The sequence below is a fragment of the Nerophis ophidion genome, linkage group LG05 (genome assembly GCF_033978795.1).
Source record: "Nerophis ophidion isolate RoL-2023_Sa linkage group LG05, RoL_Noph_v1.0, whole genome shotgun sequence".
Classification (NCBI taxonomy): Eukaryota; Metazoa; Chordata; class Actinopteri; order Syngnathiformes; family Syngnathidae; genus Nerophis; species Nerophis ophidion.
Window position 1 is genome coordinate 30,629,674 of NC_084615.1, and position 15,224 is coordinate 30,644,897.

At 41.9% G+C, this 15,224-nt stretch overlaps 1 protein-coding gene across 6 annotated transcripts in view; it reads left to right on the forward strand.

The window, feature by feature from the left end:
- The window catches only part of LOC133552925 (nesprin-1-like), a 109,274-nt gene that overhangs the window by 85,525 nt on the left and 8,525 nt on the right, over positions 1–15,224 (forward strand). For 4 of the 6 annotated variants that reach the window (XM_061900528.1, XM_061900529.1, XM_061900530.1 and 1 more), the window contains 17 exons: positions 877–1,002; positions 1,507–1,662; positions 2,892–3,050; positions 3,123–3,289; positions 7,215–7,377; positions 9,241–9,428; positions 9,501–9,651; positions 9,968–10,150; positions 12,343–12,480; positions 12,541–12,732; positions 12,809–13,133; positions 13,314–13,382; positions 13,745–13,878; positions 14,196–14,322; positions 14,414–14,625; positions 14,699–14,905; positions 15,017–15,145. In XM_061900528.1, coding sequence (XP_061756512.1) covers positions 877–1,002; positions 1,507–1,662; positions 2,892–3,050; positions 3,123–3,289; positions 7,215–7,377; positions 9,241–9,428; positions 9,501–9,651; positions 9,968–10,150; positions 12,343–12,480; positions 12,541–12,732; positions 12,809–13,133; positions 13,314–13,382; positions 13,745–13,878; positions 14,196–14,322; positions 14,414–14,625; positions 14,699–14,905; positions 15,017–15,145 — 2,826 coding nt within the window. Of the gene's footprint in view, positions 1–876; positions 1,003–1,506; positions 1,663–2,891; positions 3,051–3,122; positions 3,290–3,820; positions 4,026–7,214; positions 7,378–9,240; positions 9,429–9,500; positions 9,652–9,967; positions 10,151–12,342; positions 12,481–12,540; positions 12,733–12,808; positions 13,134–13,313; positions 13,383–13,744; positions 13,879–14,195; positions 14,323–14,413; positions 14,626–14,698; positions 14,906–15,016; positions 15,146–15,224 lie in introns of those variants that run through there. The other 2 variants (XM_061900527.1, XM_061900532.1) reach the window with 2 other exon arrangements.

The following is a 15,224-nucleotide window of genomic DNA, read 5'->3' on the forward strand; positions in this document are numbered from 1 at the left end:
ACACTGGAGCAACTTAAATCTGTCGATTGGTAAGTGTTTGTTTGGCATTAAATGTGGGTGTACATTAAATTTGTGGCATTAAATTTGTATGTACAAATGTACACACAGCTAGCCTAAATAGCATGTTAGCATCGATTAGCATGCAGTGCTAATCGATGCACACTCCTCGTAAGTCAACTTGAATCCGTCCCTGATTGTGTTGTTAGACCCTCTGACAACACACCGACGAGGCATGATGTCTCCAAGGTACGGAAAACAGTCGGAAAAATGGAAAATAACAGAGCTGATTTGACTTGGTGTTTGTACTGTGTTTGAGAAAATGACGGATTGACTACCTATATGACGTCACTTTGTGACGTCATCGCTCCGAGTGCGAATGATAGAAAGGCGTTTAATTCGCCGAAATTCACCCATTTAGAGTTCGGAAATCGGTTAAAAAAATATATGGTATTTTTTCTGCAACATCAAGGGATATATTGACGCTTACATAGGTCTGGTGATAATGTTCCCCTTTAAATGTATTAAACATTTAAAAATAGAAAAATATAATTTTATTGGGCACAATTGCAGGAAAAAAGATTTAATATAAAGCAACTAACAATGACATGCAAAAAAGGTCATATATTAATTTATTGTGGGTGTGCAGTACATGCTGTACTGCTCTGTATCTTTCTAGATTGAGCATGTGTACCTAATGTTGTGTCTGCTGAGTGAATGTTACTTTGCTGCAGCATTCCTTGCTAAATATGATCCTCTTTTCCCCAGATATGTACCTCCCTTTCATGTTCTAAAAATAACTATAATCTGCACCCTTTGGAACAGAACCTCCCAAAAACTCACAACTGAATCTGTGCTTTTTTTGTGCTGTTTGTGTAGAATTGGGAGCGATGCGAGAAAGGCATTGATGCCTCGCTGGAGAAGCTGAGGGCCTTTAAGAGGAAGCTGTCGGTGGCGCTGCCTGACCATCACGAGGAGCTGCACTCCGAGCAGATGAGATGCAAGGTGATGATAGCGGCACTCAATATCCTGTTAATAAGGCACGGCCATAAGATAAGCAAGGTCATTATTTGACCTGCTCGGATGTTGTTATTGTAGCTTTTATGAGACTTAAATTACACTCTGTAAGTACGACTCAGGTTGCTAAGGGTGGTTACTGCTCAGATGTGATGCTCTGGCCCCTTGAGGGAGGACCAAAGCTGCACAGGAGAGGGAGTGATAGAGGGGGCGGGGTAAAAAAGAGGGCGGGGGGCCATGCGCAGTAAGGGGGATGCAAGGGTGGGGGATGCATAAATGCATACATTCGTGTGTGCCTGGTCCACACATGATTGCAGCAAAGAGAACCCATCACAGTGACAGGGGAGGAGGAAGAGATGCAAGGTGATGTACCATTTCCATCCCCATTCATGTTTTTCTTCCTGCTTTTTTTGGTAATCATAAGACTTTGACTTTGACTGTACACCAAGTGTGAACCTTCTCTATTGAAAATGTCATGTAATGTGCATGCAGGAGCTGGAGAGCAGTGTCAAGGGCTGGAGCGATGACCTCACTTCCTTGTTACTCCTGAGGGACTCCTTGGTGGGCGTGGTCGGCAACGATGACGTCACAGTCCTTCAGGAACGCATCCAGCTTCTCCAGGGCCAATGGGAAGAGGTGTGCCATCAGGTAAAGTTAGATAATCCTGTCTAGTGCATACATTTTTGGTTTATTTCCGGGGGCTGGTTGTCTCAGATGGTAGATTGGTCATCCAAAGACTTGAGGATTACTGGTACGAATCCAGCTTCAGCCTTCCTAGTCACCGTCGTGTCCTTGTGCAAGACACACCCACGTTGCTCCCAGTGCCACCACCCTGGTGTATGATTCTGTGTGGTAGAACTCCGTTGTGAAAGAGGTTCTTAATATCAATAGGATATTCCTTCATAAAAAAAGGTTAAAAATATATATTTTTGTATACAGTTTATTAAATTTATTGTTAAATTATTTATTTATTTTTGGTTGTATTTTTTTGGTTAAATTAGTGATATTGATTCACATAATACTACTAATAATAATAATTAATCAGATATGTACTATAATGATGTCATTGTTATTATTAATACAATGTTGCCAATTATTACAATTATCCATCCATCCATTTTCTACCGCTTATTCCCTTTCGGGGTCGCGGGGGGTGCTGGTGCCTATCTCAGCTACAATCGGGCTGAAGGCAGGGTACACCCTGGACAAGTCGCCACCTCATCGCAGGGCCAACACAGATAGACAGACAACATTCACACTCACATTCACACACAAGGGCCAATTTAGTGTTGCCAATTAACCTATCCCCAGGTGCATGTCTTTGGAAGTGGGAGGAAGCCGGAGTACCCGGAGGGAACCCACGCATTTACGGGGAGAACATGCAAAACTCCACACAGAAAGATCCCGAGCTTGGATTTGAACCCAGGACTGCAGGAACTTAGTATTGTGAGGCAGACGCACTAACCCATCTGCCACCGTGAAGCTATTACAATTAAATAATTACAATTATTACTATGGGTAGCACGGGGAAACAGGGGTTCGACCGTGTGCCTCTCAATAAGAAGGTCCTGGGTTTGATTTCCGGGCTTGGGATCTTTCTGTGTGGCAACACTGAATTGGCCCTAGTGTGTGAATGTGAGTGTGAATGTTGTCTGTCTATTTGTGTTGGCCCTATGATGAGGTGGCTCCAGCACCCCCCCGCAACCCTGAAAGGGACAAGCGGTAGAAAATAGATTAATGGATAAATATTAATATTATTTTATTGTATTATCATATTAAATTTGTTTCAAAATCAATGTGTATTCAATAATATAACCTAATGCAGTTTTTTGTATTCATAATGTATTTGTGTGTATTCATATTTTTTGTGGCCTCAGCTTTCTCTGCGCAGGCAGCAGGTAAGCGAGAAGTTGAACGAGTGGGCAGTGTTCAATGAGAAGAACAAGGAGCTGTGCGAGTGGCTCACGCAGATGGAGAGCAAAGTCTCTCAAAATGGGGACATCAGCATCGAAGAGATGATCGAAAAGCTGCGCAAGGTTTTTTATACACACAAATTACATGTTTCATAGAACACTCCATGTGCTTACCTATGGTTGACTCTCAACTAGGATTATCAGGAAGAGGTTGGTGTTGCCCATGAGAATAAGCAGCAGCTGCAGCTCATGGGAGAGCGCTTAGCCCGTGTCAGCCAGGACAGCAAGGCAGCGGACATTCAACACAAACTCAATAAAGTCAGCGAGCGCTGGCAACACCTGCTGGACCTCATTGCCGCCAGGTAAGTGAACCTTCGGGCAGACATGTTGTTGTGACCTCTATGTGACACTAGGCGGATGTGGTGTTAATCTGTTTTCTAATAGATTAACGGCCATTGATAAAACAACAGAATGGTATCAGAACCCAACAGTTCCCAATACTTTTAGTGTATGCTGTAAAGTCCTGGACCTAGTTCTAAACCCCGCCCCCGTCTATCATCCGGCTGTTGCCCTCTGGGACTGAGGCAGAGGAGGACACTGTGACCTCAAACATACAGCTGCATTCTTCTTTTGTCGTTAACCAAAATAACAAAATCACAGGCATTTCTGTTGAATGCTGCAACTTTTTTTTCATGCATGGCTCCTGCAGCCTTTCCTTGTGTGTGTTTTTGCTGTGTACTCGTCCAGCATGGCCACATGCCTCTGACTGTAAGTCTGCTTTTAGAAACAGCAGTACTTGTCACTCTCAGGCACTCACACTCACACCCGCCCACACGCAGGCTTTTTTTTTTTTTTTCGAACAGTTGATAAGTCACACTTGTGCCACCTCAGCTGCCACCCCAATCCCACCTTCCCTGTTGCACAGACTCTAGTGGGGGGAAAGTACACTACGAAGACGAAAGAGAAGAAGACCGTTTGCATGCAGACAAGTTAACGTCTCTGGGAATCTTGCAACCCAATGGTTTTGGATTTAGGCCTGGATAAGATGGCAGACAGCCCAGGCGAGGATCTGCCACACTGTGACTGCGATGTTAACAGGCAGGACAATCTTTGAGATGCTTTTCTGTTATATGTCTGTGTTTTTAAACATGGTTTGGATTTACAGTTAAAAGTGGACTTTGATGGTGGTCAAATCAGGGCTCCCTTTTATTTTGTATGACTGCATACAAACAATAGATAACTTATCCATATGCTTTTAGTTGTTCTATAGGAAGGAAATTGGACATGTACAAATATCATAATATTGTAATAAATTGTTTCAACAACTATTATACTGTAAATGCTCGAAATAATGCTTCTATTCAATTAACTCAAAAAAACACATATTTGGGTGTAGTAATAAATAACTAAATGAACTGGAAATCTCATGTAAAAATATACAATATAAAGTGACAAGAAACATGTCAATAATCAATAAAGCAAAATATGTTATGGACCAAAGATCACTCCATATTTTCGACCTTGTGTTACCATATCTAAGTTATTGTATATAAATATGGGAAAACAACTAAAAATGTGCACTTTTTCACTAACTGTTTTACAAAAAAGGATCAAGATCAATTAGAATATTACATAACGTTGGATATGGAGGGCATCCCTTTATTTATTTAATCAAAAATATTGAAGTTTAACGACTTGGTTCATTTACAAACAGCTAAAATTCTGTACAAAGCAAACAATAACCCAATTACCCAAGAATTTACAACAATACTTAACATAAAGGAGAAATATAACCTCAGAGATAAATCTAAATTGAAACTTTTGAATGCATGTACAACACTTAGGACTTTTAGCATATCAGTGTGTGGAATTAAATTATGGAATGGATTCAGCAAATAAACGGAATCAAGCACCAATATGATTCAGTTCAAGAAACTGTTCAAACTACAAGTGTTCACAAAGTACAAAGAAGAAGAATTATATTAAACATGAACTTTTTTTTATTAAAAAAATAAATAAATTTAATCTCAATCATCTCATAGGTGAACCATAAATCACTTGAACTATTTATTTATGATAACTTTAATTATTGTGTATATGTTTATACGTCTAATATTTAGGTATTTAATATTTGTTTACTTACTTATTGTACACGTATTATTTATTTATTCACTGTTCTGTTACAAACAGAGAACAAAGAAATGGGATAAAACTGCTATGATATGGGTAGGATTAAATAAGCACTATCAGGTGTTGGTGTGAAACTCAAGCGTGTTACACTTTGTATGTTGTTCCATCCATCCATCCATTTTTTACCGCTTGTCCCTTTTGGGGTGGCGGGGGGTCGCTGGAGCCTATCTCAGCTGCATTCGGGCGGAAGGCGGTGTACACCCTGGACAAGTCGCCACCTAATCACAGGGCCAACACAGATAGACAGACAACATTCACACTCACATTCACACACTAGGGCCAATTTAGTGTTGCCAATCAACCTATCCCCAGGTGCATGTCTTTGGAGGTAGGAGGAAGCCGGAGTACCCGCAGGGAAGTCACGCAGTCACGGGGAGAACATGCAAACTCCACACAGAAAGATTCCGAGCCCAGGATTGAACCCAGGACTGCTCAGGACCTTCGTATTGTGAGGCAGATGCACGAATCCCTCTTCCACTGTGCTGCCCCTTGTTCAGCGGTATTAATGCTATTGCAACATTGGTTTTGTTGCTGCTGTGTTGTGCGAAATTCTTAAAGATAATTATTCCATCCATTCATTAATTTTCTACCGCTTGTTTTTCTTGGGGTCGCGGGGGTGCAGGAGCCTATTCCAGCTGCACTCGGGCGGAAGGCGGGGTACGCCATGGACAAGTCTCCAACACAGATAGACAGACAACATTAACACTCACATTCACATTTACATTCATACACTAGGGCCAATTTAGTGTTGCCAATCATCCTATCCCCAGGTGCATGTCTTTGGAGGTGGGTGGAAGCCTGAGTACCCGGAGGGAACCCAGGTAGTCACGGGGAGATCATGCAAACTCCACAAAGAAAGACCCCGAGCCAGGACCTTCATATTATGAGGCACATGCACTAACAACCCCCTTTTCACCGTGTTGCCCAAATAATTGTTCAATAGTAATAATAGTTATCTATATATAATATTTCTCATTCCTGCTTCCAATTCCAATGCCCTGTCCTCTTTGTGCTTTATGTAAAGCCCAATTATAAGTGGAGAATTTATGGTAGTGTGTTGGTTAATTCTTGCTGCATAACAAGCTTTAGGGGTTTAAAGACAAATTGACATAATATTTAATGTTCCTGCCACCTTCACTTTTATTAAGTCTTTGTGGCAAGATTTTTTTGCATGGTTTAAAGGGGTATTACTAAGATTTTTGTTCTACATTTAAAATACTTGCTTGTGGTCTACATAACATGAAATGGTGCTTCATTGGACAAAAGTTTGCGTAAATCATTGTTGTACAGACCATTTTCAAGCCGCTTTCTGACTTTCTCTTCAGGATGTGCCATGTTGTGGGCACTTGAAATATAAAAGAAAGCTGATGAATGGAGTGGAAGAAAGAGAAGCGCTAATAACCTTGTAGATTGTTATAATAACAATAGGTTAGGCTTTGTCAGTGTGCCGTGTATTACCCAGTTTACGCTAGGGGAACAACGTTAATATATGTTTGATGAAACTTTATTATATGCATGAGTTTATGTATGCATATGTGTATATATGTGTTTGTACAGTGAATCTGCGTGTGGATGTACGTACTCTGAATGTATGTATGTACTGTATTTGTGTATGTATGTGGGGGCGTACAGGTACCTATGTATGTGGGTAATGTGTGTGTGTATATGTATATATAATTGTGTGTAGTGAGTATGTATGTGCATTTGTATGTACAATATACTTGTAAGGAACTCCTTGACTACAATGTGGCATTACAATGCTGGACACTCGCAAAGGTCTTCAGGTAAACCTCTACCATGTATGATCATATCTCCTGATGTCAGACTTGGGAAAAACTTCACAAATTGGGCGAATTCCAAACGTCTTGTTTGGAGGAAGTATAAAGAAAGCAAGAGTATTCAATAAATATTTCCGCCTTGCCTCCATGGTTGATTTAAAATTTTAGGGACATAGGTAAAATGCAATCAAAAATGACTTGAATATTATAATAATTTATTTTACTTCTGCCTCCTCTTAAAGTAAAATTTCCCGGATGAAGGGCATCTCCAGGTGTTACAGTTTATGTAACTCGCCCCTCTCGCTTTGCTTTCCATCAGGGTGAAGAAGTTGCGGGAGACCCTTGTGGCGGTGCAGCAGTTGGACAAAAACATGAGCAGCTTGCGGTCCTGGCTGTCTCACATTGAGACCGAGCTGTCCAGGCCAATCGTCTTCGACACGTGCGATGAGCAGGAGATCCAGAGAAAGCTCAACCAGCAGCAGGCAAGGCATATTTAAATCAAACAGCCCAGACAAGTAGTAATGCAGTGGAGGAATAAAACCCACAAGACATCACTTTAGCAACAGACACAAACTCTTATGGTGAAATGGCTCATTGGACTTAATAAAAAAAGAAGTGACACTGAAGCACATGAGGAAATGGCAGCACGACTCACACAAACATCAACCTGTTTTTCACCATTGCTGTGTCCAAACATGAACATAACTGTTGTGCTGTCAAACAATTAAACACATTAGAGATGAATTAATTATGATCTGTAAATAATGAATCCAATTAATGTTTTTCATCTCACCTAAGAAAATGCTGACAAAAACATCAACTTAAAGTATTCTCATTTAAATTCATCACATTGATATTAAAATAAATATATAACCAAAAAGGTGCCATTATAAAGTAATTTATTTTTTGAGAGATACTGTCTGTTTTATGTATTAAAATAAAACAACAAGTCCATATAATGTGCTGAAGTGGACACATCAAAAAACCATAAGCACTGTTTTGTGCAAGAAAAACTTAATGTCGAACTCATTGGTTTTCCTCTGCTTTTGGATATAATGTACACTTCTTACATGTAGTTGTCACTATATACATGTATAGATGTGTCATAATACTATAAAGTTATCTTAATGTGGGTCAAAAACAAACCCAAAGTGATACCATTTCTCAAGATGGCGTGTAATTGCGCTAGAAAAATTAAACATAATCTACTCTACGCGAAAAACAAGATATTTAAACTATAACCACACTTCTACAGAAACACATCATTAAATCTTTTATGTATATTTTTAAGTATTTGTTATGTTTAATTCCTCCTATCAACACTAATTAAAGCCACTAACAACTTGCCTAACCTGGCCAAATCTAGTGACAGAGACCTCCTTTTCACACTTTTTACTACCACAATTTATGATTTATTTGAATCATGTTGCAAATGTACAACACAATAAACAAGACAGAGGCACTCAAACAATTCAAAAAAAGAGTAGAAAGAAGAAAAGCGTATTCAATCCCACCCACGTCCAATATTAAGTGTCTGATATGATATCAGATGCTGTTTGTCAGCATTTCTGTTATGTTGAAAATAAGAAATGAAACACAGTACTTTAATCAAGTAACTATTTGGCGTACCACAGTTTGAAAATCAATGTATTCCGAGCAAGCACAAGACATTAAAACAATGTTGAGAACGTGTGGAATTAGGTCAAGACGTTGAGTAACTCAAACCTAACAATGGAACAAGATGTTTTTGACGACGTTTAATCAATGTTAATTTCTGACATTGATTTGAGCATTGAATTTTAGTCATTTTACAACTAATATTTTACAACACAAACACAATGTTGAAACAACATGCGTTTTTTAAAACATTTATTCAATGTCAGGTTGTAACGTTGATTTGACCATTGAAATTTGGTCATTTCCCAACCAACAACATGGATCCAATGTTAGAACGTTGTCTCAATTTACAAATATAACTATTTTGCAATGTTGTTTCAAAGTCAGTTTTAAGGGGCATGTATGTATAATCAACATTGTACCAATATCTTGTGTCTGCTGGGTTAGTACATTGTTTAATTTCTTTACCTAATCTATTCCATGGTTTAATTCTACATACATATGTATTTGGGGTGGTCCAAACAAATGCTTTATTCTGTCTTTTTCTAAGATTATATTTTTTCTCTCCTGGTGAAAATAATTGCCTGCTTGTTTTGTACATTAATTTAGTTGTTGTATATGTACAATATATCTAATGTGATGAAAAAATGCAGCAGTAAATATGACTAATTAATTACTCACATTAATTATACACCGCTAAACATAGGTAACACTTGCTCCTTTTTCAGGAGCTGCAGAGGGACATCGAGAGACACAGTACAGGGGTGGCGTCTGTGCTGAACCTGTGCGAAGTTCTCCTGCATGACTGCGACGCCTGCTCCACCGAGACCGAGTGCGACTCCATTCAGCAGGCTACCAGAGGGCTGGACCGTCGCTGGAGGAACATCTGCGCAATGTCCATGGAGAGGAGGCTTAAGTCAGTGAAGCATGCTTGGCAAATGAATGCACATCAATGATGCCGAGTCATGCATGCTCTATTTCTGTGCAGGGTTGAGGAGACCTGGAGGTTGTGGCAGAAGTTTTTAGACGACTATTCGCGTTTTGAGGATTGGTTGAAGACTTCAGAGAGAACAGCCGCCATGCCCAACTCCGCTGGCGTCCTCTACACTGTTGGAAAAGAAGAACTCAAAAAGTTTGAGGTGCGTTTACTTTGGATTCCTAATCATGAGAGTAGGAGAAAGACAGCGCTCCGTTTGCTGTGTTGCATGTTTGTAAAACACTGCAGGACGGAGATGCAGCAGGTTAGAGGAAGTGGAAAAGGGTTTTGCTACAAAAACTTGCCTGAGCTGGTCCGCTCAGCTGTTGCAGTCCATCATAGCTCACGTGCGCACTGCTGCTTACTGGTCTGCTGCCATCAGCCAGACCTATGTTCACTTTTGGCTCCATTGTTATTGATGCGCAAAGCTTCAAGGACCTTTCAGTGTACTGTAATATCAACACTTATTTCGGTCTCAGGCCTTCCAGCGCCAAGTACAGGAGTGTTTGACCCAGCTGGAGCTTATCAACAAGCAGTACAGACGCCTGGCTCGTGAGAACCGCACCGACTCGTCTTGCCACCTCAGAGAAATGGTGCATGATGGGAACAGGAGATGGGACAACCTGCAGAAAAGGGTGGCGGCCATCCTCCGACGACTTAAGGTAGCAACTGCACATGACACAAACCTCATCATCTACAAGGGTTGAACTATCATACTGTGAACCAGCATCCTCTGCACTGGATGGCCTGATAATCAATCAATCAATCAATCAATCAAAGTTTATTCATATAGCCCTTAATCACACGTGTCTTAAAGAGATGCACAAGCCACAACGACATCGTCGGCTCAGATCCCACATCAGAGCAAGAATAAACTTAACCCAATGGGAACAACGAGAAACCTTGGAAGGGATCACAGATGTGGGGACCCCCTGGGTGTCCAGTGCAATGGATGCCGAATGGATACAGTTACTAATGTGAGAGTCCAATCCATAGTGGGGCCAGCAGGACAACCTCTTGCATGTAGACACGACGCGGCGCAGAGACGTCACTGACTGATGCATAAGCAGTGGTCACCCCGGGTCCCCACTTCATGTGAAAGTCCAGTCCATTGGGATGACAGCAGGGGATCATCTTGAAAAGAGACAAGTCAGCTGCACGGAGACGCCACCAACTGATGCAAAGAGGAGTGGTCCATCATGGGTCCAGACTTTGAACAGGCTGATCCGTGGAGGCTGATCCGTGGTCACCTGATGTCCTCTCCAAGCAGGAGAGGAGGGCAGAGCAGAAAAGAGAGACAGCAGATCAACTGGTCCAACAACAGGTTTATTTAAAGGCGAGAGTATACAAATGAGTTTTAAGATGGGACTTCAATTCTCCTACTGAGGTAGCATCTCTAACTGTAGGGCATTTCAGAGTACTGGAGCCCGAATAGAAAACGCTCGTTAAAATTGTTCGTGAGGTTATTGATAGAGCCCACATAATTTGGAAATGGTGCTATTACCGAAGGCAATAGGCCACCAAAAGTCGTAGTTGTGACAGCATTAATGTTGCGGCTGCTAAAGCAGTGGTTATTACTAGCTTGTTGACAATGACTCAGAACTTCAAAATTTTAAAAGGTAATGATCGGACATTGCTTTGTAGTACAGGAGTACCATAACTTTGGAGGTGGTGGACTAGGTCTATTGTATTAACTTTGCAATGCGTGGGTTAATTTATTATTTGTGTACGACCACAGCTATCAATTATAGTCTGGAGCGCCACGCATGGAGGGTCTGCCGGGGTATTCATATGAATATTAAAATCCACCTTATAATTATATTATCTGCGTGCGTCACTAGATCAGCGACAAACTCTGAAAATTCACTGATAAAGTCCGAATGGGGCCCGGGGGTGGGGGGCACGATAGATACCAGCCAGATGGAGAGGTAGCGATGTGACAGGCCTCATAGTAAGCGCCTCAAATGATTTATATTTATTGATTAGGTTAGGGGTAAGGTTACGGTTTTCATTGGATATTAGTGCGACCTCTCCACCACTTTTAAAGTGCAATATGTGCATTCAAATTAATCTGGTTTTAGCCAGGTTTCGCTGAGACCAATGACGTTAAAATTGTTGTTTCTAAGCACCTCAAAGCCCATTTTATAGGTAGTGGGCGGTTTTGAGGATTTTTTTTTAATGGTATTCGCAGTACTGATATTAACAACATAATTATTTTGGGTAGTGCGCCTTAAATCATTTTGATGGAATTGATATGATGAGGATCTTGAGATTATTTGCTTGGTGCTGTGACAGATTTAATGCATCATAATTTGCCACCTCGGTACCTCTGGCACAGTCACTACAGAAAAAACATAATGTGAGTTGTGTATTATTCTACGATAAATGCTATGTGTACAGGAATTTTCCAGCCTGGCGCTGGTTAGTTTTCGCTTAACTGACTCCTCACCCAGACTATCAGACACTGTAATTGTCTGTGTACGAGTTTGCTGTAGTGTAGTTAGTCAAGCTTGTCTTAAATAGTGGTCTATATTTCTAGATAGAGTGATTTCCCCTTCCCGGTTAGAGTCAAGGCCGTCCCTCCTTAGCAAGCCCGGTTTGCCCCAGAAAGATGGCCAATTATCAATAAACGTTAGTCCCTGTTCTCTACAAAAACTAGCCAGCCACTTGTTAAGTGAGATTAATCTGCTATACCTCTCATCATTGCCTCTCTCAGACAGGGGGTCAGAGACAAGTACTCGATGCATGGACATTAGTTTTTGCAAATTTCCACTGCACAGGATGTTGGGTCTCAGGAGGATTTTTGTCATGTGATTATGTCAGTGAAGCATTTATATGCACTGTGCTCCTGCAGCACTTCATCAGCCAGAGGGAGGAGTTTGAGACGGCTCGGGATAGCATCCTGGTGTGGCTGACAGAGATGGACCTTCAGCTCACCAACATTGAGCACTTCTCCGAGTGTGACGTTCACGCTAAGATTAAACAACTCAAGGTAAACATGCCACTTTACCACAGATTTGAAATCAGCCTTCACAATAATTTTGTGTTTTAGGCGTTCCAGCAGGAGATTCACCTAAACATGGGCAAGATTGAGCTGGTGTTCAGGCAGGGCGACGCTCTGATCGAGAAGAGTGAACCTCTGGATGCAGCTGTGATCGAAGAGGAGCTGGAAGAGCTGCAGAGATACTACCAAGAGGTCTTTGGCCGGGTCAACAGATACTACAAAAAGCTTACCCGGTTACCTGTAAGTACACAGTAGTGCAACAATATGCTTAATGTGCGACTACTTCGTTTTCTAATGTTTTTCCTTCCTCTCACAGCTTGTGGATGACGAGTTTGAGGGTTCAGACAGAGAGCTGGAAATGGAGGACGGCGGCGACCTCTACGAACTGCAGTGGGTCAACTCAACACCTCCACGAACCTCCAGCCGACCACCCTCTGGTGCGACCACCCTCATTCGGGCGGACCGGTCAGGCCGGGACACCCCAGCCAGTGTGGACTCAATCCCGTTAGAGTGGGACCATGACTACGACCTGAGCAGGGGTCTGGATAGCCCGGGAGGGCGAAGCCACAGGCAGAGGAGCCGAGTGCAAGAGGAGGAGGAAGAGGTGGAGTATCTGAGGACAGCTACTGCAGTGCTGTCAGGTTAGTTTCAAACATTTTTATATGTAAATATATCTCAAAACTCCAGAGAGAACAGCAAAGTTAGCCCTTCAACGAATGTCCTGTAGTTACCTGGTATGACCACAGATGTCACTGATGTCCGGCAAGCACAGGTATTAGACATAAGTTAATAAATAGTCAATGTTATGTTTTTTTCTCCAGATGTAGTTATTCCCGAGAGTCCAGAGGCCTATATAAAACTGACTGAGAACACATTGAAATCGTCTTCTGGTAGGAACCTCAGAGCTAATTAGGAATGACTCAGCATGATGCCTCAGAAGCTCCATATCACCGCATGCTTTTCTAACAACACCCCAACAGGGGACAACACTGCAGCTGCAGCTTCCATCCACACAAAATAAAACATACATTGTCTCCATCAGCATGCAGATGAAACTATTTCATGTTGAAGGTCCATCCTTAGTCTGTGAACTACTTTTAATATTTTTATCATAGCAAATATAATCCTGTATTGTGGATAACATGTCCGAGCCTGCCTTCAGTCACACTAATGCATGAATTGTGTCCTTTTGCAAAATGCATCCACAACTTTTCATTTTCCATATTTTCACCCTGAAGTGGTTTCTGTGCAGGTGAGCCAGGCCAGCTTGAGGCCAGTCTCAGGCAACTGGACCAAGTTCTGGATGCAGGACGCTGCCACCTGCAGGCGAGAGAGGACGCCACCAACCGCTCCAGCCCTGATGTTGATGCCACCTACATGGGCTATGTGCGTTACAGTACTTGCATATGTATACTGGTTCACTTTTTACTCGCTGCACCTGAAGTTAGTTATTTGATTTTAAGGGTTTGAAAATATTTTAGCAAAAAATGGATTAATAATCTTAAATTTTTTGTTTTTAATTTATTTACCCCCATTAAGGATTTTTTGTAGTACTCGTATTTTATTGCATTATTGGTGAACAGCTGGGCTTAGTAAATATTTTTTTGCAAATAATATTTAAAAAAAATTAGAATTGATCACAATGAATTATTTTAGATTTTTTTTTTTTGTATGCTAAATACATGAAACAAACTTTGATGCAGATGCGTCTGATGGGCGAGTGTCACGGCAGCATAGAAGCAGTGAAGCGAGCTGAGGAAGAACTCACAGAGGATGAAGATGAAATGCCAGGACTCACCAATCCGACCAGCGCAGACAGTCAGAGTGCAGGTCTGTCGCACACACACACTCACACAAAAACTTAATTTGTCTGTCAATATGGTGAGCATTTTTGTTCAAAGGATCTGTGTCCCATGTTCAGGTGTGATCAAGCGCTGGGAGCTGATCCATGCTCAGTCTCTCAGTGAAAAACACAAGCACAAGCAGAACCTGCAGCATTGGCAGCAACTGATATCAGACCTGCAGACTCTGCGTGCCTGGCTGGGTCAGTGTGAGGCAGAGCTGGGCCAGATGCGAGGTCTGGAGCGCAGCACAGACATCCACAGTATCCAGCAGAGGATCAAGAAACTCAGGGTTTGTCTTTGACTTGTCTCGCATCAGTTTCTCAAGAAATTACTTGCATCCTCAACCCTTTTCTGGTGCTCAGGAGTTGCAGAAAGGGATGGACGCCCACAAGTCGGAGTTGCTTTCCATCAACCTGACCGGCGCCAGTTTCCTCCAATCAAAGCCCGACTCTGAGGAGGCGTGGGAGCTAAAGGACGGCCTAGAGGAGATGAACGCATCCTGGGATCGCCTGGGCACCTTGCTGGAGAAGTGGAGGGAGGAGCTACAGCAGGCTCTCATGCAGTGCCAGGTGCGGAAAAACATACAAAACTATGGAATAACTTTCAAGTAATAATAAAAGTTAGATTTTTTTCAGAAAAGTATATACCTCGCACCAAAAAAAGTGCATCTCTTCTTTTAGGAGTTCCACGAGATGAGTCATGGTCTGCTGCTGTGGTTGGAGAACATCGACCGTCGGAGGAATGAGGTGGTTCCCGTCCCTTCCAACTTGGACCATGAAACGCTACAATCTCATCTCAGGACACTGACTGTAAGTTACAAGAGCACATCCTATCTCTATAGACAGTAGAGCCTTGCTATTTCCGGTTGTTACGTTCCAAGAAAAAATG